Source organism: Chenopodium quinoa, unplaced genomic scaffold, assembly GCF_001683475.1.
Source record: "Chenopodium quinoa cultivar QQ74 unplaced genomic scaffold, ASM168347v1, whole genome shotgun sequence".
In the NCBI taxonomy this organism is placed as follows: Eukaryota; Viridiplantae; Streptophyta; class Magnoliopsida; order Caryophyllales; family Amaranthaceae; genus Chenopodium; species Chenopodium quinoa.
The window spans coordinates 1,131,411-1,155,121 of record NW_018745569.1 but is presented as its reverse complement, the minus strand read 5'-3'; the positions used below and the strand labels follow the sequence as shown (position 1 = coordinate 1,155,121).

The following is a 23,711-nucleotide window of genomic DNA, read 5'->3' as shown; positions in this document are numbered from 1 at the left end:
GTGATGACAAACCTGAAAATATTCACTTTGAAGATTTTTATTGATCTCTAAACTTATGCTCTGTTCTCCCTATATAGAGTAATACATTAGTAGTATTACTAATTTAATCATGATTCCAAATCAACTAACATTGCATAAAATGATAAACCGTATATCACATTCGTATGACAAGGTTGTTCATCAGTCTAAGATCGAATCAGATTGAAGACAGAAAATTTAAAATTTAAGACCTAGTGGCCGGATCAATTTTGGATAGAGTGGTAAGACTAGCCCAAAACCCGAATTGGACCAAATTTAAAATTTTTCAGTATTTAATTTAAATTTTTTTTAATAATGTTATAAAAAAATAAATATACGTAGTAAGAAAAATGATTATTTGGCTTGTTTTCAAAAGAAAAAAAAATGATTGTTTAGCTTGTTCGACATCGTTTTTTGTTTTCACTTTTTGATGAAAACAAAAAACCAAAAACAGGAAACAGGAAAAAAAGTGTTTTCATTTTTCTGTTGTCAGTTTTCAAAATTATTATGATTTTAATAAGTTTGAATAATTTTCTATTTATTAAATGATATATATCATATGATTTTGAAAAACAAAAAACCAAAAAACAGAAAATCATAGCGATACCAAACGAACCCTAAGTGTTTAATTTTTGCAATAGGAGAAAATCCAAGTTTATCTTTCGTGATAAACCTGTAAATATGTCTCTTTCACAATATAATTTTTTTTCACAAGTTTCCTCATATAAATACACAATATTCAATAGTTCAGAGAAAATACTACTCCATACTTTATATCTTTGATAAATTTTTTGTCAAATATGGATCCGCAATTATTGATTTATTTAAAAAATACCATGTTGACTGGATAAAATTATTATTTACGATTTTACGGAGTACAATTTTGCTAATTTGATTAACAAGATAAATCGTGGCTTCATCGATAGTTCAAACTCCTGTTTTCCTATCCAGATCGGGTTTTTAATACCGCTACGAATGGGTACGGTATCAACACGAAACAGATAAATTGCTTAAACAGGACAGAATTTGGAGGATGGGAGATACACATTACAGTATTACACATTTACACACCTACACCTTGAACTCTCTCGTCAATCGTCACAATTTCTACTGCAAAGTGTGAGTGAGAGAACTGAGAATGAGTTGTGGATGCAGAATAGCCCAGCATCTCAAAGACTGGGATGGTTTTGGGTTCGGGATTCCCTCTTTTACTTCTCCCAATTTCAGATTTTCTTCTTTGATTAAACCCCAACTACAACATTCTAAACCTCGATTTCACAAAATCCCATCTTTTCAATGGACCAAAACTTCAATTACAACAAGATTACTTACTACAAACTACCCTTCTTCTTCTTCTGCCAATTCATTCTCTTTCATCAATTGTCTTCAATCTAAGTTTCCCCATGAAATTCCCACATTCAACGATTCCTCTTTCAGGTTTTCTTTTATTCCTTTGTTTTTGTTTCAATTACTATACCTTATTTTTTTCATTTTTTTTTTTTTTTTTTTACCTAATTTCTTGATGCTTTCTGATGTTGTGATCACGAATAATTATCTATGAGCGAATAAGGATAAGTGGGTTTTGTTGATTATATTGCTATATAGCTTGTTTGTATATTAGAGTTATGAAGAATGAATTAATGGTAATGTAGAATTGTTAATTTACTTTGGAAACAATACTATTTGATCATATATTGATTGAAAATTTTGCTTTTGGGTTGATTTGATGCATAAGTTTTACTAGGTTCACAATTTTAAGTTAAATGGTAGCTCATTGACTATGCTAAGTGCACTAACGAGAGAAATCTGTTCGTGAATCGCAGTATTTTCGCAGGCGATGATGTTGGGGGGAAATTCGGGTCTTTTTACTTTGTTATTGAGTGTGATATAGATGCATTATAGTCCACAGAAGGGATATACTGTTGCAAGAGGCATATGAGACTGAAGACATGTTGGTACCTTTTGTGGCTTTGGCTTATTCGGCGAAATTAGTTTAAATTAGTCGATGAGAATGTAAGCTTGCTAATGCTAAACCTAGGAGAAAGTTAGCTGAAAGCGAAACAGTAGTTACAGAAAAGTTTTAGATTTGTTTGGCTGAACTAGTTGAAAATTATAGGCTGGCTGAAATGCTAGTCTGAAAGATTTATCGAAGTTGAAAAGTTAGCTCAACTGGGGTAGATACATTTAGTTGAATGGATGACCTAGCCGAAATTGGAAAAATTGGTGTAAATTGGGAGTTGAAAGGTAATTGCTGAAAATCGAAAAACTTTCTTATAAAATACTTCTTAATTGGCACAGGGAGGGCCTGTGCCAGTGTGGCCTGTGGGAGTAGTTATTCCTTGTGCTAGTTTGCTCCAAACCTTCTTGTATCTTGGCGAATCTTTCGCTGTTGTATAAGCTGTTCCGCTTAAACAAAAAAAATGTGACTAATGCTCATTTTAATGCTCATTGTTTGAAGTAAAGACTCCATGAGTACTAAAGATGGACAGAGATGAGGCAAAAGAGGCTTTGCTATTAAAATATAGATCTCATATTAGTTATTGTAAAAGCCTATCAATTCAGGCTGATGTTTTAGACACATTATATGTATATCTCTTTGTGTCATCATGTTAATATCTATTTTCTTGTTTTTATTGGGTGAAGCCAGAAGGAAGATGACCGCGAGCTTTCATCTGAAGGGTTGTCATCAATAGCAGGTTCTCTTTGACTTCTTAAAACTTTTTAAAAAAAATACATTTCTGATTAAGAATGTTGTATAGTGTCCCATATTTGTTTATTTAATTGTATTTTTGGAAGCCTTCCATCTTCTTTTGACTTCCCCTTCATTGGCACTTCACTCCGTCTATATTTATATATAATCTAATTTTTTTCATATTCTCTCTGCCCTTAAATAAAGGTGTTGTTGCACATAGTCAAGAGAACCGAAGTTGGTAACTTCTGATGTACTCACTACTCAATGCATTTTTATCTAATAAGAGTATTTAGATGATGGATGTCTTGGTGTCTGATTTTTACGAATTTGCAGTTGTAAGTTTAGCTGATAAGTTGTAAAAATAATGGAGGAAGACTCTGAATGATGATGATAATTGAATTTAAATCCTTGTCCTTAGGCAGTACTCATCATTTACATAATTTGGTAACTTGGTTGCTTGACACAGGGATGAGGATAATTAAATTAATCAGATGTTGATTGCTGAATCAATGTATGCATAATTTATTATATATGATACTCAACACAATTGTTGTTCTATGAGGGATCTCTGATCAAGAAGTGTAAAGAACGTTAGCCTTAGTGAGTGTAATTCAATGGATTAAGATCCAGGTATTTTAGACTTAATCATATGTTATCAAACTACAAATTTATAATTTTTGGTCAGCTAGGAACTAGTAGTATGTTAAGGTTGATTTCCTGAAAGAAAGAGAGGACTAGGTTGTACTCTTGTAGATAAGCCATAAGCCATACTTAATCTGTAATGCTGAATTTTAAGGTGAGCATTTTTATTTTTGGTGATTTATATACTCTAGATGGGCTGCTTTTAAAAGAGATTCGTCATTAACTGTGAGAATAGTCTTTTCTATGTGTAAATGGTTAATTTTTATTTTTTGGTTTTTTTTTTTTAAACAGGAGGCATAGTAGCATTGGGGAAGTTTGATGCCCTACACATTGGTCATCGGGAACTTGTAATTCAAGCATCTAAAGCTGGAGCTCCATTTCTTTTGTCATTTGCAGGGATGGCAGAAGTGCTTGGTTGGGCACCTAGGTATTTGCATCTTGTGTATTTGTCTGCTTAGTTTTTATCCCCTGTTCTTTACAATTAGCAAAATTTCTCCTCTGTTCTTTATACAAGTATATCATAACAGTTGGAGTTTCATACATCCCAACACATAGTTCAAATCATTTATGTAATAAAAAGTACAATGTATAAAAAATTTGATATTTGAAAGTTTACAATGAGATAAATTTAGAAAAATCCCACATCACTATATTTTTCCTTGAGTAAAAACCACTATAGATGGTCAAAGCGTACTGTGTAAAATCTTTAAATAGTGTAACTAGGAACCCAATTGTTGCATTAAATGAAGAACAAAGGTAGTAAATTAATAATTATTCTGTTCTCTATACATGTGATTTGTCTGCTCCAGTGTATCTTTGCTTCCATATTTTATTATTCTTTTTACAAAGGAAGGGAAAATTGAAATAAGAGATGATTTTTTTAAGCACATTGGTGAGTATATGCTGGCTTGCAAAACTAAACTTGCTGTTATTGCACGTTTGCAACTGTGGAACAATGTCATCATCAGGCCTAACAATTTAGTAGTGTTATCCTAAAAAATATAATGATTACTTGTATTCACCCTTGGTTAATTTGTTCTCTATGCAACATTTATTTGCTGAGCTTGGTTTTCATTCTTTGAGTAGATGCTTGAGGGCTAGAGTTGTTTTAAAAGATAATAGTCTGATTTTCTTGTTTCTGAACATTACATACAGTATGTTTTATAAACAGGTCTCCCATTGTTGCAAAATGTGACCGCCATCGTATTCTTTCTTCCTGGGCTCCATTCTGTGGTAACGTTCCTCCTAAGGAGTTTCTGATTGACTTTGCAAGTGTAAGGCATCTTACTCCTCAGCAATTTGTGGAGAAGTTGTCTAAGGAGCTTGGTGTCCGTGGAGTTGTAGCAGGTTTTCTTGAAAAATCTTTATCACTTCTTGTATTGATTTGTGTATCTGGTATAATTTAATGATCTTATAATATTTTTCATGGCAGGTGAAAATTATAGGTTTGGGTATAAAGCTGCTGGTGATGCCTCTCAACTAGTGAGGTTATGTGACGAGTATGGAATACAGGCTTATATAATAAATTCTGTCATGGACAAAAATCAAGACATGGTTAATTCAGCCATATCAGACAAGAAGGAAAGAGGTCAAGTCTCATCTACACGTGTACGTTATGCTCTTAGCAAAGGAGACATAGGCTATGTTTCTGAGCTATTGGGTCGTCAGCATCGCCTCATATTATCAGCTGAAAAGAAGGATGAGTTTGTTGGCTCTAGAAACCGTCTTTCTGCTTCTAAATCCTATTTATTAAACCTACCACCGAAAGAGGGCTTGTATGATAACTGCTCCCTTATAGTTGGTGATGAAAATCAGTTGCCATGTAGGGTGCTCATTGATTCAACACATATCCATCTAGAATCAGATGAAAAGGATCTCTCTCTTCTTAACAATCATCACCTTTTGGGGATTGAGTTTTGTAGCTGAATAAATATTGACGACTAGATATTTGATGCATGTGCTAAAGAAGCTGAAGATGATACAAAGTCAATGGAACAGGTACTTCAGGTGAAAGAAACCTGACCTGCATCAGAATTTCTCATATTGATTTGCTGATCTCATGCTTGCCATATTTGGTCCCAACCTAATGTTCTTGAAAGTGCTCCGATGGATAGGATACGATGTCTGGTACTAGTACGGTTTGGTTCTTGGATAATTGTCCTTCAATTAGCAATCAAACCTGCATCTATTCAAGGCTGAAGGTTTACGGTAGTTATTGCTGCAGCATGCTAATTTTACAACATACTACTCATTATTGATAGTTTAGCTCTCAATTTTCTTATTTTATTATTTTTATCTTTGAATTAGTTGCTGAGCACCCATGTAAATGTATTGCATTGATAGTCTAAGTGCTACAGATCATATACTGATATACTTGGTATATTTTTTGGGTGCAGAAAGAAATAAAAAAATAAAAAGGGGGAATTACAGCCTTCTTCTGGAAAGTAGGGGTTATGACGTTATGTATTTATTTCTTGAATGTGACTTAGGAAAGTTGATGAAAGATATTCCTTGGAATATACTCCTATTACTCAATGACCAAAATATGGGTCATGGGGATGCTATTCTCACCAGTCACCATGCTATTTTTCATGCAAAGAATATGCGGCTATGTTTTGTCGACAAATTAAGGCTTGGCTTCTTGGAAAGAACTAGAGAAGTGATCTTGGTCTAAATCAACAACTTGGAATAGTTATTTACAATAGGTCAATAGCGTAAAGAAAAATAACATTTCCTCCGTTCTAGTAATATTATAACAATTGGATTTTTACACTATTCATCACGCTTGTTTGACCACATATTATGATTTATACGTAAACTAAAAGTCATGTGAAGTCTTGTTAGATTCGTCTCGTAAAATACTTTCATAATATCAACTTTTAATAATTTTTACTCCTATATAATTATAGATATTTAACGTGCTTTGGGTTGCGCAATATTTAACTTTCTCTGTTCTCTTTTAATTACAATGTATGTAATTAATATATATATATATATATATATATATACTCATATTTACTCATTTGACCTCATTTGTTGATTTATGTGTTGGACAAACTATAATCATTGTGAGATCTTATCAGATTCATCTCGATTTATATTTTCATAATAGCAATTAGACTTTATGTATTATTATTTACTTACAAATTTAGATGTAAGGAGTGGAAATTATGCATTGGTAATTATAAAAGTCAAAACGTTGCAACTAAAAGAGAACGGATAATATACAACTCTTAAGCCTGTAAATACACATTATTAATATTTTTTTTATTTATTTATAAATGCATTACGAAATCACATGTTGCAATTTCATTAAAACAAAAAAATGTTTGATAATTTTCATATTTAATTCCTTATTTATTATCCTTAGAGGGTGTTTGTTTAGGGGGGATAAAAGGGGTGGGGCAAGGATAAAAAATAGGGATTGAGGAAATGTAGTGTTTGTTTAGAGGGATGAGGATTAGAAGGGGGGTTAGGGATAGAGATAAAAATATCTACTTATCCCTCCATTTCTATAACTAAGGGAGGTGGTATAAAGGGAAGGGATAAGAAATGGGTATTAAAAGACCAAATTACCCTTAATGAAATTGAATGGGTAAGGAGAAAGGGTAGAAGTTAGTAAGGGTATTTTTTAAAGGTTGAATAACTTTTTTTTTTTTTTGACAAGGAATAACTTTCTTACTACAGTACTAATTAATACTATTATTTTAAAACAGGAAGTTGGAAGGACATTTGTCCTCTTCCCGTTTTAAAATAGTTTTTTTTAATTACAAAAAAAAAAAAAAAAAAAAAAAAACATACATCTCTTCCATCCCAATGCCCTAATCATGCCTATTCAAGAAAATAGTTTTTTTCATCCAAAAAAAAATTATTAAAACAGAAAATCACATCAAACAATTCTTCAACAAATGTATACTAATATTTTAAAACAGGAAATTTAAAGGACACTTGTCCTCATCCTGTATTTATGATTTTTGTATTTTTGATTTTTTTTCCTTCTTTTGTTTCAACTAAAGTGTAAAAAAAAAAAAAAAAAAAAAAAAAAAAAAAAAAAAAAAAAAATTACTCTCCTAAATGATTCAATCCCCTCAAGAAAAAGATATCAATTTTCATTTTTGTCTCTTGGGTTTCACTAAATTGCATTATATATATTAAATTTCAATCACACTAAAAAATTAATAATAGTTTATCTTTCCCCTCTCTAACTTTTTACGCTTTCTCTATTTACCCTAACTCTACCATTTCTCTCCTTCATCCTAAATCTATAATTTATATTAAGTAATTAAAAAAAAGTTATTGTCAAGAAGTATACATACTTCAAAAAATAATAGCGGTATTGAATTTAAGGGACCAATCAAACGTATGTTTTCTCAACTTTATTTATAATTCGTTTTTTTTCAAATTTCTTTTCACTTTTTTGTTGCTTTGGTATTTAATCATTTTTTAACAAATTGCGCTTTAGAACTTTGTCTAGGTTTTTATAAAACTTTGTATTTCTTTTTTCCTTTTTCAATGTTCAAAGATAATTATTTTTATGAATTTTAATATTTTTAAATTTTATCATGTGTCACTATTTTTTCAGATCTCGAATTTTTTTAAGTTTATGTAGGATTTAATATTTTTCAATTTTTTTTTTCTGAAATTTGTTTTTGAATTTTTGGGTGATTGGTGTTTAATCGTTTTTTTAAGAAGAATTGTGTATCAATATTTGATTTTTTAAAAAGGTTTGCATAATTAATTTTCTTTTACAAGGTTTAAAGATCGAGTTTTTATAATTCTATTTTCAATATTTTTTATTTTGTTATATATTTCCTTTTCATTTTTTAAGATCTCAATTTAAATTTATTTATTTTTTACTTCATTTTTGTCTATGATTTTCGTTTATTGTGTTTTTAGTACTATTTTTGTAAATTTGAACTAGATTTGCAAAATATTTTTTTTATTTGATCTAATTTTAATTACGTTTTTAAATTGTTATTTCCACTTATTGCCAACATGATGTTTTTCATATGGCAGAGTAGTTATTTGTATTCTTTCCTTGTTGCTACATTGTACTTTCATTATATAATAAAATTACGAGTACCTATTTTAATGTTCAAAATGTCCGGTTGCACATAAGGCCATAAGCTAGACTCTATATTGAGTTTTGTTTTTTACATTCTGCTCTACTATATATTTTTTCTTTAATAATCGATTTTGATTTTCTTTTCTATTTTCATTTTTCGATTTCTTTTAAGTAATGTTGATTTGATTTATTTGGTGATTTTATGTGTTTGTAGGTGAAAAATTCAATATTCAACAAAGGAACAATATATTTGGATGGAAAGTACAACATATCAATTTTGTGAAGAGACAATTGGAAGCATTTAATAAGAATTTCATATGATTAGTTTTGTACAAATAATTTTATTTTCATTGTACTCTCATACGGTTTCTTTTTTGAAAGAATAGTGTTTCTTGATATTAACTAAAATAACATAAATAATAAAAATCTTAATCAGAAGTATTAGTGTTTGATTAATGTTGAATGATTTTATTATAAATTATTTTGTATTTATCAATTTATCATTTAATGCATCTATTTATATATAGGCTAGCTAATGTTTTCCATCACATGTACGTTGGGTTTGGGTTAAACTTGTATGTATTGGTAGATAGTTTTTTTGCTTGATGCAATTTGTATTTCTTACATATGATATGATGTAATTTTTTTTTGTGGATTAGAATATATCGCATTACATTACGTAGTTTTTATGTTACTAACAAAATACAATATAATTTATATTTACATATGTTTTGATTTTAAAAAAACCTAAGAACAATTTAAACACACAATAGTAAAATTCTTTAATTGAAAAACATATACTTTCTATTTAGCCAACAAGATTAACCTGTGCATCGCACGGACTAAATACTAGTTATTGATCAAAAACCAAAGACTTGTTTATTTTTACGTCTTGTCTTATAGTAGCTTTGAATTTGTACAATTTTACCCGTAAAATAATTATATTTCTTTATTAAGTACTCCCTCCGTTCCTTAATTTTTGCCCCATTGCAAACATATAGGTCAAACTTTTAAAACTTTGACTATGAATTCTCGTTGATCAATAAGTGATAATATATTCATGTGGCATCTTGTTAGAATTGTCTCATTGTATAGTTTATTAATATCAAATTTTTATAATTTTTACGCGTATAAAAATGGAGATATATGCGTTTGAAGACGTGTCTTAGAAACCGTAAAAAGTCAAATGAGGCTAAAAATAAGTGACAGGCGGAGTACTCGTAATTTTTCTTCAAAAAAGGTAATTGATGGAGTATAAAAAACTTGGACCAAATTTCATTTCAAAAGAATATTCCCATCAACTGTCCCCAATTGTTTAGGAGGATTCGTTTTAAAACGTGAAAAACAAATCAAGGATTCTATTCTACTCTACAAATTGTAGTCAATTCTGAAAAAAGGCCCAAAATTGAATCCAATTTCCAAAGTTATTGCGCAAATTAAAGAGAGGCAGAAAGCGTTACTCCCACGCGAACAGCCGCATTTTCCGGCACCACCCAACAATCCACCTTACGCTAAACACAAGCATTCCCATTCTCATTTTCATTCTCTCTCCTCCTTCATTCTTTGTTTGAATTAATCTGAGGAGAGGGAAAACTTTCATACCCTTTTCTCATTTTAACTTCAGGTCACTTTTCTTTCTCTCTCTTAGCCTTTGATTTTACGAAATTTTGTTTTTTTAGTGAATTAATTTGTTTAAAGTTTGATTTTTGTTGAAATTGGATTAAAACCCATGTAATTGGTTGCATCAAGTTTGAATTTTGATGTCAAAGTTGAGAGATTTTTGTATTAGATGGTGTTGTGCTAATTGTTCAATTTTGGGTGTTTGTTGAATGTTTGAAATTTCTCATTCATGAATGTTTGTGTTTAAACTGCCTGATTTTGTGTTTGTGGGTCTGATTGAGTTTGAATTAACCTGTGGTCCCATCTTTGCATTGTTGCATTTTTCCATTTCCCACATTTTACACTAGCTCTTGTTCTTAATTCACCATCATTATTACGGAGTATCAATGTATTATGATTAAAATATGCTAGTATTTTAGGTTATCAGAGAGTTTGGTCTCGTGTTAGATGGTCTGACCAAAATGTTTTATTTGTTGAACAAATTAATTGTTTACCTCATTTTCTTATCTTTTGATTTTTGTATATTTTTTCATAGATTACCTGTCGGACAATCTATTACAAGAATTTGCCGGATATCATGAATTTTGTTGTTATTGTTATTTATGAGTATTGTACAATCTTATCTCTATAACTTAACTGCCAACTACCAATAAATTGTGGGAAATGGAGAAAAAAAATGAAGAAGAATAGAGGAAGAAAAAAAATGGTTGTTGGTAGAGGTTATTATTTTATTAATGTCGCATTCAAAGTCTTTTTGTGAATGAATGTAACAAGTTGGTTGATTATTCACATGTGTACGCGTCATATTGTGATGTGTATGAGTGTTTGTGTAACATGACTCTTGCTTGTTTGATTACCCTTTTGATAAATGGGTTGTCTTTTGGAAATAGAATATGGTCCTCATGTAATGTCACCTAATCTTGTTAATAGTTAATATGACTTGGACGGTTGGACCCAATTAGTCAAACATAATATACTTTCTTGAGTTTTGAATTTTGATTATGATCCTTAATGTATTTTGTGTCATTTTAAGTGTGGGAATTATGGAGATAAACGTGTTTGCTTTTGTTCATGTGCCAGGGAGTAAGGCCTTTGACCGTGTTAAAACTTCTTCATATACTTGGGGTTTGTTTATATAAAAGGTCGGGCTGTCAATATTGTTGACAGCCCGATTTTATTGAAGTCAGTCAAAAAGTCCAGGTATTGATCAATATTGTATATATATGTCTTCATTTTCCTGTTTGTTTTTCTCTTATTAGTTGCTTTTCCTTTATTCTTGGAAGCAGGATTTCCTTTCCAAGTCACTTATCAGAAATAATATTCTTTTCGTTTGGGCAAATACTTGTATGAAGGCTAATTGAAGATTTGAATATTTGATATACTCTGAATTACTCATTGTGTGTAGGTGATCTCACTTTCTCTGGCTCTTATTCGTGGGTCGCTCTGTTTAGTGATCTGTGTGAGTTTCTAAGAAATAGAGCTTGATATTGTTTTATGAGAGTTTTTGAACTTGCTGTGCATCATGGGTACCTTGTCTGGAAGCTTTCAACGACCTCTATTCACAGCTGCTGCTGTTGCCGTGGCATCTGTTTCAACTGATCTTCCGAACAAGTTAACAGATACCAAACAATCTGATCCTTCTGTTGCCTCAGAAACATTGGCTTCACCATCTCCCTGTGACTCAGCTCCAAGTTCAGGATTGTCATGGGTGTCTAACATTTCAGTTTCCAAACTTGCAAGGTTGTCGTTTGTGACCAGAATCCGGGTGCCAGTGCCTAATATTAACTATCATCCAATACCAAACTCAAGCTGCAGTTTTGCTGGAAATTCAGTAGGGTTATCTCCCATTTTGGTTAACCTTTACCAGTCTGCTGAGTTAGCCAAGGCCTCAAAACCCAAAACATATTCTTATCCTAGTCCAAGCGTGCCATCCTCAGACTTGTACAGGTGGCATTTGCCTGAGCCTACTACTGTTGATGTTGCTGGCAAGTCAGATTGCTCTTCTGCTAAATCTAGGACAGTGGTTGTTTTGTTGGGATGGCTGGGAGCAAAGCAGAAGCATTTGAGTAAATATGCAGAATGGTATACTTCAAAGGGCTTTCATGTAATCACCTTCACTTTTCCAATGTCTGAGGTTCTCAGCTACCAGGTTGGTGGGAAAGCTGAGCAGGATGTTGAGTTGCTTGTAAACCATCTTGCTGACTGGCTAGAAGAGGAGCATGGCAAGAACCTTGTTTTCCACACCTTCAGTAACACGGGTTGGTTAACGTAAGTCTCCATCTCATTGTCTTACTCACCCATTTTATCTTCATAATTTGCTTGTTATTTTGCTAATTAGATGTTCTTATATCACCTTAAATAGATACGGAGTTGCTCTAGAGAAGTTTCATAAGCAGGACCCTTCTTTAATAGGAAGAATTAAAGGCTGTATTGTGGATTCAGCTCCAGTTGCATCCCCAGATCCTCAGGTAATTATGCTGAAAAATTCTCTTTTTACATGTATGTGGAAATCAAAATGTATTTTTTTAGTTGCTTGGTGAGGTGAATTATTTATATTCTATATTTTTATTAGAATCTGTTCTCTGCCTGCTATTCTTCTTTAGATTCTTGACTGTGAGCCATTTTGTCACTCTACTTGTTTGAGGATGTTTCTTCATGGTCTGAACATGATTTGGCCTATAAAGGAGAGTATTAATGCTCAAGCTTTTTAGGAGCTTCTGCACTTTTCTAATGACAACATTACTTATCTCCAAGCAGGTATGGGCTTCAGGTTTCTCTGCTGCTTTTTTGAAAAAGCAAAGTGTCGCAACAAAGGGGAGAACAGCCTCATGTGATTCGGACGAAGAGGAATCTGTTGTTGCAAGAAGTGTTAATGAGCTAAAACCTGCGGTGACTGAAACAGCTTTACTGGTACTCTTGGAGAAGTTCTTTGAAGTTGTATTAAACCTTCCTCCTGTGAACAGGTAATTACTATCCTTTTCTGGGTTTAACTTATTGTTAGTTGCAGCTCCTTAAGAGATATGATCACTGGTTTACACAAATCTGATTACTTTTCACTTAGTCAGTACCCGACATTAGGATTGATACTAATGAATACAGCATGTTTGAAAACGTAATACCCAAAACCATGTATTGTTTTCTAGAGAATGTTGGCTTCTCAATGGACACATTCTACATTCTCATGAGAATTTACAAAGTAACAATTTGTCCATTGATGTTTGATGCCTTAAACTAATGTGTCTGCATGTCTACGTTACATTGTAGTGTCCAAGTGCCCATGCTTATATTTTTGATGCTTTGATGGAGGCGACATTCTTATACTTTTATCTGTTCAATTTTTACAGGAGACTGACAGATGTCATGGGTTTGTTGTCGTCTAAGCAGCCGAGCTGTCCGCAGCTATACATATACAGCTCTTCAGACAGGGTTATTCCTGCAAGTTCTGTGGAATCATTTATAGAGCAGCAGCGGAAATCTGGGCATGAGGTTAGATCGTGCAACTTCATCTCTACGCCTCATGTAGATCATTTCCGGAATGAACCACAATTGTATACATCTCAGCTAACCAAATTTTTGGAAGATTGTGTACTTAAATGTTGCAAAGGATCTTTTAGAACAGACACCATTGATTCTTTATACAAACCTATTCAAGGTTACATGTGATAGATAGGATGATTTTTAACTGATGATTTAAAGAACAAGGGTAGTAAGATTTGCCCTAAAGCCTCTTGTAACAAGTTACACAATTGTACAAAGCATTAAAAGTTTCAGCCTCTAGTCGATGTTTTCCTGCAGCTACCGTTTGTTGCATGCTGTATATCACCTCTACTTTACTGCTTTTCTGATCATCCTACAAATGCAGAATTGGTCTTAGTTTTATATAGTTTGTGCTCTTTGGTGCTATAGTATTGTCACCTGTTTGGTCACAGAGGACAACAATCCTTTCTTTAATCAGCCATTCTTTACTGGTTATTGCATTCACCTAGTCTTCGTCGAAACTTGTAGCGTAAAACAGAATTTCAACATCAAAGACTACTTAATCAAGAATAGGAGTGCATCTTGCCTCACCTCTTATGGTCCAAAGCTCCAAGTGAATCCGAAATAGGCCATGGTCAGGTACAGCTGAATAGGCTTACAACCTTTTAAATAGGTGACTTGCAACTCAAAATAGCTATACGCTAATAGTAGCGAATGTCTTGTGTCTTAGATACTCGCCAAAAAAAAAAAAATGAAATAAGAAATTAACATCAATCTACATTATCACATTATCGTCCCCTCACCGGACATCATTCCTCTAGGTTGTTCCTCTTTCTGTCCCTCCTCACCTAGCGTTGTTTATCTTCACCGGCCACCTCTCCAAGCACCGGCATACACCATCCACCACGTCGTGTTAGAATGAAAGTAAGAACTCAATTATGAGCAGCCAAGTGGAAGTTACAACCACCTAAATTTGTTGTGTTGTCTATAATGAGTGGGACACCAAACAATGTAATGATTGGAATAATCTTTAAGTTGATGTTAATGATGAATCGTGATTGTTGAATTATGCAGACAAATGAGTAATGGCACTATGACAACATATTTATTGTATGGTAGACGTGATAGTACTACTTTATAATGACCCATTCTATTAGCAATAGAGATGAAGTAATGTTGTGACAAGTGAATGGCCAAAAAGAGAGAATGGCCTTTCTCAAAAAGAAAAAAAAAAAAAGAGAGAATGGCAAAGTTAGTTGAAAAGACAATACAATTTCAGCTCAAGTTTCCTTGTATAAATTTGGATGCAACCTATAAATGATTAAATGCCATCAACCATTTTCAATTAATTTAATTTTTTTTATATGAATATTTGTATTTATTTTTTCAAAAGTTTTCAATTTATAAAAAAGTATTATGTAGGTTTAATCTATAATAAATGTCTACGAATAAAACATCAATGTATGATTCTAGTGTGAATGAATTTGAAATGAGTTTGTCAATGTTTGTATTTTTTTTTTTTTGAACAGGTCAATGTTTGATACTTCGTATAATTTAGTTAGGTACCTAGGCTCACTCATTTAAAAAAATTCTAAATGGAAATGAAAAAGAATTAAATAGACAAATATTGATTTAATCAATTGATTTCTTCCTTGCTTGTAATTAATATAAGTGTTCTTATGTGATACACAAATATTGGTCACGCAAAGTTGCAATCTCATTATGAAACACTGAAACTACATTTATCTATGTTATTTCATTTAACCCTAATCTACATCTACTTGTTAAATTAAAGTAATTTATCAAATAATTAAAACAGTTAGTTGGCTAGGCTAGGCAAGCGTTTGTTCCATTAAAAACTCACGCTATTGAAGGTTTACATTGTTTGATGAGCCATCAGCACATATAACACTTATACGAAGTACTTCCTATAAATCTAGAATTTATTTTAAGGTTTAATGTGGGTGAATGTATTTTTAGATATATTCAAGTATATGATAGACACGTTAACATTAAGTGATGAATATATTCTTGCTTTGTTATCTTAGAATGCTTTATTATTGATGAGAATAACGATCCCTACCTATTGTAATGTATTTCTTCCAAATAGAAGATTACGAACTTTCTAATTAAAAGGTAAAAATAGGAAAAAATGCACGTCACGTGCATAACCAACAAGTTCAGTTGGAGTTAAGACTTCGGAGTTGGAGTATGTTATATTCTGTCGTCTCTCTTCCTCACTCTCTATCAACATTCAACAACCCATCATTTTCCAATTTCAATTGAGAAAGGGGAAATTGGGAATTGAGATCAATCAAATTAGAAATTAGGGTTTGCTTTTCAAACCCTAATCAACACCCCTCTTCTAATTTATTCCCCTTTCTCTCTCCTCCCTAATCGAAGAATCAATGTCAATGGCGGAGATGATGTCAAAGGAGAGAGAAACTCGGTACACCCACAACAATGGCGAATCAACAGTGTGCATTAACGAATCCCTAAGAGACGATGAATTAAGAGCAATTCTTGCGAAATTAGAGTGCACTAAAGATAAAGAAGTGTTCGGATTAGTGTGCAAGAGATGGCTCCATCTTCAGAGCTCCGAGAGAAGAAAGCTCTGTGCGCGCGCTGGTCCCCACATGCTTCGGCGCTTGGCTAAGCGGTTTGTTGGGTTACTTGAACTTGATCTGTCGCAGTCTTTGTCTCGGTCTTTTGGGATTACTGATTCTGATCTTTCTGTTGTTGCTCATGGGTTCCCTTGTTTGCGCATTCTCCATTTGTGCAATTGTAAAGGTAATTTTTTTTTTAATGAAAGATTGGAAATTTTGATATTTTGGGTTGGGTTGCATATGGGTTTATGTGAAAGATTTCAACTTGTTGTAATTTCTGTGGAAAATTGACAGGTTTTGGGTTTATTCGATTTCAATAATTGTCTGTTTGGAATTTGAATGGAGGGGTAGTAGTTGAAAAGGGGTGTCTTGAGGAAATTTGATTAATTTTGTAAGAAACTTGTTTTATTAAGAGAAAAAATTGACAGTTGTTAATTGGGATTGAGTTCAATGTGGTTTTATATAGTCCTAGCTTGTTTATGAGCTCTTAAATGTTGAATGTTGAGATTGGAAACAAATTGGTGTTGTGTTTATTTTTGTATAATTGGAAGTTTCTTAGGTGAGGCTTTCACTGAAAGTACTCCCAATGGTTTAGTTCATTCTGGATTTGAGAAAAGGGAGTTTAGCTAATCAGCTAGTGGTTTTGAACTTTAAATGACTTGAAATTTTGTGTTTTAGAGTAATGAAGAATGAGCAAAAATAAGAAAGTGATGGGCTATAATAAGCAAGAATTCTTATGCTTTGAAATAATGTTGAAAGAACAAAAGTTATCATTTTGGTTCTGGTTTTTAAAAGCACCTTTGGGCCTCTCTTTGAAGTTTTAGATTTTGTTCTTCTTAAATCAGGTGAAAGGAACTTATATTCATCCAATTTTACGCACCACACCTCGCTCATCGATTTCATAGTCTCCAAAACTTTAATGCTATTGGCTTTCTTCTTTGTACTATTATGGATTCTCTCCGGCTGAAGAAGCTGCAAAATCCAAAAATGATCTTTCGGTTCAATTTCTATGGCAGAATTGTCCTGAAATTCTTAATGCAAGTGTGCTACATGATTTGCAGGTATTACGGATGCTGGACTAGTGGCAATAGGAAGTAGTCTTCATTCTTTGCAATCTCTGGATCTATCACATTGCAAAAAAGTGACAGACAAGGGATTGTCTGCTGTGGCTAAGGGCTGTAATGGCCTAAGATTCTTGCGCCTTGAGGGCTGCAGATTCATTACCGATAGTGCACTAAAAGCTCTGTCTGAAAATTGTCGTAATTTAGAAGAATTGGTCCTGCAAGGGTGCATGCGCATAACTGACTCTGGACTTACCATACTTGCCAGTGGATGTAGACAACTCAAGTGTTTAGATCTGAACAAGTGCGCCAATGTAGGAGATGCTGGGGTCTCTAGTGTCTCAGAAGCCTGTTATGCTTCTCTAAGGACTCTTAAGGTATGGGATTGCTATAAAGTTGGAGATGATGCTATCTCCAATTTGGCTAAGGTTTGCAAGAGTATAGAGACTCTAATTATTGGTGGTTGCCGGGACATAACTGACGAGTCTATTAAATCCTTGGTGTTCTCTTGTCATTACAGTCTTAAGAATTTGCGGATGGATTGGTGTTTAAGCATCTCTGATTCTTCAGTGAGCTGCATTCTTATGAATTGCAAGAATCTGGAGGGGCTAGATGTGAGGTGTTGCGAAGAGCTGACCAATGGTGCTTTTAGTGGATTAGGCAGAGGGGATGACCATGCAGCAAATCTGAAGGTCTTGAAGCTTGGTAATTGTCCGAAGATCACGGTGTCTGGACTAGCCATTATTCTAGATTCTTGCAAACTCTTAACATACCTTGATGTTTCTTCATGCCCACACATTACAAAAGCTGGTCTTGATGAGGCTGGACTTCTGATTCCCGAAACCTGTAAAGTGAATTTTAATGGAAGCCTAACAGAGCCGGACATGTTGGTTTGAGCGTGTTAGTCTTTGGGCTTGACATACATACATTGTGCATCCTTGTTCGGTGTTTTGGCATGTGGAATAAAAAGGTAAGGGTCATGCTATCCTCTACCCTTTCGCACTGTAGTGAGTGTTGGTGGCGTGCATCCCGTTATTTTGTTTCTATAGTTAATTTTTTCTGGTGCAGAATTCTCTGTACAGTTTGGTGTAGAACATGTACTATAGTGTCTTTGTAGCATTGTCTGTTGGACTTCATGGCAATAATTATGATATCTGTGATGTAATCTGGTAATTTAAGTTAAGATCTTGTATAGATATATTATAACACGTTTCCGAGTCTGCCATTGTTTTGCCGGGGCACTAATTTGTCTGTTTGGACAGTCGCAAGATTGATATGATGTTTTTCGTTGAACCAAACGGAGCCATAGTTGTTTACTTCTATATTGTTAGATGATGCAGATATCCTTAAAGTGCAAAAAAGGTCACAGCTCAGTGAACGATGCGATCATTTTCGTGTGTGTATTTAAACTAGACCTGGCAAAATTGACCATACTTGACCCGAGCTTTGTACTTGTATATGAAATCTCATACTATGATTTTGACCTGTTAAGAAATTGCCTTGAAAAGAAATTTTTGGAACATCTATTTATTGATAATATCTTTGTATTATGGAAGTAAAGAAAGCAGCAACTAAACAAGATTACAAAAACTTGAAACTAACAGTCCAGTGTATATATTATAGTACAACCAGTGGAGCTGTGGGTGGGATTATATCAGGCATTGGTTTTGATGGCGGTGGGTCTATTTCTGGCACGTTAGGCGGAACAACATCAGGCGGCTGACGAGGTGGAACCTCCGGTGGTGGGAATATATCAGGTCCAGGGATGGGCGTGTGTGGAATCTCTGGTCCTGGTGGATTCGGTGTGGGATCAGGCGGTGGTATATGCGGTTTAATCTCTGGTTCAGGTGCAATGATGAACTCGTTGGGTTCTGACGGGGTTGGAGGCATCTCAACCGGTGTAGGCAGGTTAACCTCTTGAGTACGCCTCGTAGGGAACTCAGGTGGTGTCGTGGACATGGACGAGGTGGCTAAAGGCCTAGGAGTAATGGTTAGGTGGTTGGAAGGAGAACGAGGAGTTATGATTAATTTGTTAGGGGCATAGAGTGGTATAGATCTCTTCAAAAGATTGAACAAAGGAGATGAAGAAATGCAGTTTGTCATATCTTCAGATTTTGGACAAAAACTAGAACAAGGATATGTTCAAACTAAACTTCACTATACAAATTCTGTTTGCTTGGGTTCCCTGTTAGTGACACCTGTAGCTATACGTGTTACGATTTACACGTGGACATCATTCGTTTTTATTTTATTTTAAATTTGTTAATTAGTTATTCTATTTAAATATTGAATTTTTATCTTGTAAACAATCTGACCAAATTCGATATGATCAGAAACATTATGTTCTTACCTCAACTTAACCGGTTTGACAAATCTATTTACAGATCTTTTCCATATTGGTGAATGAGTCAACTATAACTTAGTACTCGTAGTACTCAGTACCTTTTTTTTTCAAGTGTTTAATGTTACTTAACTTCAAAGGATAAACAACAAACCCCATAAATTAGAGGGTAAAAAGGCCCAATATAGTAAAGTTTCATTAGCCAATTGAACAAGTTGATATTCTTTTATAAAATTACAGGAAAATGATATATACAACCCTTAATCTAAAAGGGGAAATAATAGGTGAAAAATTACATTTAAATTGCACTAATTATGAACATGAAATTTTATAAAATAATACAACATTAAAACTTATATACCACCCTTGGAATTATACTTCACAGCACGCATCGTATGTATAAGTTACAACCCGATTATAACTTTACCTTTTTCGGTCATTAGATCAATTCGCTTGTGTTGACCCCTCTTTAGATCGAGGGGGTGTCAAAATGCTAAAGAAAGATTATTTGATTACTTTTGATAACAATAATGTGAGTGTATACTATTAGTTGTGAGCAACAGCTTAATTTGCATTTAGTTATGTCCTTTTCCTTCTTTTCCCTTTTTATCTTAAGCATATTTCTTAGCTCGCTCACGTATGCATATTGTGTATCCTTCTTTTTCTGCTCTTTAATTCGATCTTTTTATACTTTTCAATCAATTGACAAGAAAAAAAAAAAAAAAGAGAAGAATGAAAAAGAGAAGTCTAAACATGTATGCTTTTCGATTAACACTCCCTTTCATTTATTTTATTGTGACAATTTGAGCCTCGCGATTGGTTTAAAGTTAAAACTTGTATGAAAGATAAGTACGAGTTAATGGGTGTTTGTAAGCATAAGTACAGTAATGTATTGTTTGTGATAAAACAAGCTAAGGAAACAACTTTAAACTCACCCAATGAATATCAATGTTTGTGTGTTGCAGCCATTGCTCAAATAGACAACATTTATCTCCCTTTTTACCCAAAAAGCAAGCTAATAATTAAGCTAGATTATATTTGGTCATTTTATTTGATCTTAATTGGGTGTGGCTTAAGTAAGTATGGATTACGAACACTTTAGTAGTATAGACTAATTGAAATTGAATGTCATTGAAAGGCAATCAAGCCTATCAAGGTGTGCAGTACAGCCATGGAGCGGGTATTCCTTCAAACTGTAAGAGACTCTTTACGTTAGAACATACGACGACACATTATTATGTGCTGGGTTGTGGGTCGTGTTGGGTTGTGTTTTGTTTGAAATTCACTACATGTTTTGACACTGACAAAATAACTTGAACAATCTTGATTTAGGAACATAACTGCATAGTGCATAAGCACAACACAAGGAGCATGTATGCTCAAGTTGTGCCTTAACCATCCTTTAAAAATTTATGGAACAACCCAAAGCCATATTTACGTGGGTTAAACTTTACTCAACCAAGGAACAACTGTGAAGGTCATAGCTCGTATATGGCGCTTTATGTGACAACTTGGGCTTTGATCATATATAGAGATCGAGAATCGAGATGAATACGTACATACAATGTTGGGATATGCAATTCAAGTCGCACATAAAAAAAGAATGAGGAAGTGAAGATTCTTTATAAGTAAGAGCACACTCCATTAATAATAATATATGATTTATACTGGATAAATAAATGAAGAATATACAAGCTAGATATTCGTATGTAAACGAACATATACATGTAAACATACTTCAATTTTTTTCCCCAATACAACTTATGAAAGTATTGATCATGGAATTTTAGTAAGCTAGATATTCTCCATTTAATGCATTCATTATAAGCTCAATACATGCCTTACATGGTTTTATTATTTCCGATAAAAGCCACAAATCTTAGCTAGCAAGTAATCTATTGATCAATTCGATATTCAATTACTACAAAGAATAATACAATGTAACAATGGATAAACCAATCTAAGTACAATGTAATCTCAAATCATCTGCTACCTAAAACTCGTGGAGGAAAACTTCTTTTTCCCTTCCTAGCTAATAGAGGTAGAATTACAAAACTAACCACACTTAACTCTACATTTTTACAAACAACAAAGAACTCGATCTACTTTAGTTATAGTACAAAATGTGTATTACTTTCTTTGTTCTTCTTAATTGAATTTGTTTTTCATCTCAAAAAACGATTCCAAATGGGAAGAACAAAAAATACGGAGAGAGTAGTAAGTGTAGTGTATGTATTTGAGCTGATCGAGGTCCAACATCTTCGATTTTAGTCCAACGTGCTCTAGCCTTAACTAATCAACTCGAGGTCAATAAATTAAGCTTTGGTAGACTGCATACTTGTTGTAGGCATTTGAAAGTTTTGTTGTATGATCGGAATCCCATGAACCAAAACTCAAACTCGTCCGAGGTCACCACTTGTAGATACTTATGTGATGGCTTTTTCGTGCTTTCGTTTTGATTCAATCTTTCAATCTTCCTTAATGGTATCACAATCTGTATATGTACAAGAAAATTCCACGTTAAAATTTGATTAATGACATAACTAAATTGCACGGGAAAATTTAGTACTCCACTTTGATAATGTATGTACATGCATGTGTATTGTGTATGAAATTTTGTAGGACAAGTTAAATTAATAGTTACCTTATAATGACACCTAAGAGGTTCTCCGGTGGTGGTGGAGGTGACTCTTGCGATTGGATGGTCGCTGCAGAAGGCGAGTTTCTCTGTAGAGATGAATAGGCGGCCGGCTATGGGACCTGCCGTCGTGTACAAACTGCAATGAGAAGCCCTTAACAACTTCTCACCCTCTCGCACACTAAATATTCGTTTGAATACTCTGTCAACCCCTCCAACGAAGCTCAATTTTCCTTTCACTGCATCGTTTGAAGAAAATGATGTTATTACTAGTTCAAATTACATTATTAATAATGTACCGTAATTGTTTATTAATTTAAGATCGATATAGAGAAATCAAAACATTACAAGATTGTGGCCAGGCAAATGAGATAGGTATGGTTTTTATCAAAGGCTCGTATAACATAATATACATACGTACCAAGTTTATTCATCGTGTTAAAACTGATTCCACTCTACGTTGTTTTGAAACAATCAAAGATCCATCCACTTTGCCGAATGAAGGTCCAGGCAATAGTTTGATGGTGGATGTTTTCCTAGTTTGATCATAACTTATTGTTGATAACCCATTTGGAAGGAGATGATCTCCGATCATGCACTTCAAACTCCTTGATTTAAATGCCTCGGAAACATTCATTTTCGCTTATAATTATCAATGACACAATCACCTCTTAATTAATAAGATGGAGCAAATTAATTATAATGGTGGTGATGGATTAGAGAAAGAGAATAATGATTTTTGGTGGTTGGTGTTGGGAATATAGTTTGTTATGCAGAGGTATATATAGAAGGTGGAAAATATTGTAGAAGCTTTTAGAATGAGTCATGCATGTCACATTGGCGGACCTGCCCTTGTGCATGGTGAGTCAAATGACTCACCAGGGCCCAAAAAAAATTTCTAAGTTTTTTTTTTTTAAAAAAAAAAAATAAAATTATTTTCTTTGGTTGATTTTGTTGTTGTTTGTTTGGTAAACTTTGAACCTTTTGTTAATGTTGTTGGGTTTTTGATGAAATTTGAACCTTTTTGACCATGTGAATTGTAATCAGTGTTTATTTAGGGTGTTTATTGATGTTAATTATGTCTGTCAAATTGTCAATACACCATTGACTTTGGTAGATTTATATGGGGTTTTGCATATGTGCTGATTTGATTGGCGATTCGGACGATTGCTTATGATATAGTCGACCCACCCTAATGATATAGTCAATTATGTCTGTCAAATTGTGAATGCACCCTAATGCTTGTACAGATTTTAATCTTGTCAATTATTAGAGAGCTAAGCTTGTCATGTTGTCAAATTTTTTTTTTACATATTTGGTTATCGATTGTGACTCATCAGTCGGAAATTCCTGGGTCCGCCAGCATGGATCATCAAAAAAGTAAAATTAAGGGCCATCAATAAAAGATTTATTTCTTGGTGAGTAAGTTGATGAATTCATGCATATTTTATTAGCTTTTCAAAAGTAATAACGAACAAATCTAATCCATTCTTTTTTATTCTTTTAGAAGATAGAAATAATGAGTACAAAATCAAGTAACATTTTATTACA

The 23,711-nt window shown here is 33.4% G+C and overlaps 4 protein-coding genes and 1 pseudogene across 5 annotated transcripts; 3 read left to right on the top strand and 2 right to left on the bottom strand.

The window, feature by feature from the left end:
• The first annotated feature begins 945 nt into the window (after positions 1–945).
• On the top strand, positions 946–5,796 carry LOC110716298 (FAD synthetase 1, chloroplastic-like). Its single transcript, XM_021894909.1, has 5 exons — positions 946–1,455; positions 2,662–2,714; positions 3,644–3,779; positions 4,524–4,699; positions 4,785–5,796. The coding sequence occupies exons 1-5, from the start codon at positions 1,157–1,159 to the stop codon at positions 5,276–5,278; spliced, it is 1,158 nt and encodes a 385-aa protein (XP_021750601.1). The 5' UTR covers positions 946–1,156; the 3' UTR covers positions 5,279–5,796.
• A 3,917-nt stretch (positions 5,797–9,713) lies between these two features.
• Positions 9,714–14,265, top strand: LOC110716284 (transmembrane protein 53-A-like). Of its 2 annotated transcripts, XM_021894893.1 has the most exons (6): positions 9,714–10,041; positions 11,118–11,237; positions 11,443–12,305; positions 12,400–12,505; positions 12,795–13,000; positions 13,382–14,265. In XM_021894893.1, the coding sequence occupies exons 3-6, from the start codon at positions 11,560–11,562 to the stop codon at positions 13,698–13,700; spliced, it is 1,377 nt and encodes a 458-aa protein (XP_021750585.1). In that variant the 5' UTR covers positions 9,714–10,041; positions 11,118–11,237; positions 11,443–11,559; the 3' UTR covers positions 13,701–14,265. The 2 variants fall into 2 exon arrangements, with proteins under 2 accessions (XP_021750585.1, XP_021750586.1); XM_021894894.1 differs by lacking the exons at positions 9,714–10,041; positions 11,118–11,237 and having other exon boundaries at positions 11,286–12,305.
• A 1,426-nt stretch (positions 14,266–15,691) lies between these two features.
• On the top strand, positions 15,692–18,389 carry LOC110716266 (F-box/LRR-repeat protein 4-like). Its single transcript, XM_021894876.1, has 2 exons — positions 15,692–16,304; positions 17,182–18,389. The coding sequence occupies exons 1-2, from the start codon at positions 15,923–15,925 to the stop codon at positions 18,075–18,077; spliced, it is 1,278 nt and encodes a 425-aa protein (XP_021750568.1). The 5' UTR covers positions 15,692–15,922; the 3' UTR covers positions 18,078–18,389.
• A 409-nt stretch (positions 18,390–18,798) lies between these two features.
• Positions 18,799–19,284, bottom strand: LOC110716365 (proline-rich receptor-like protein kinase PERK10). Its single transcript, XM_021894981.1, has one exon. It carries the CDS (start codon positions 19,282–19,284, stop codon positions 18,799–18,801), a length of 486 nt encoding a protein of 161 aa, XP_021750673.1.
• A 2,122-nt stretch (positions 19,285–21,406) lies between these two features.
• Positions 21,407–23,062, bottom strand: LOC110716304 (annotated as a pseudogene).
• Between the last annotated feature and the right edge of the window lie 649 nt (positions 23,063–23,711).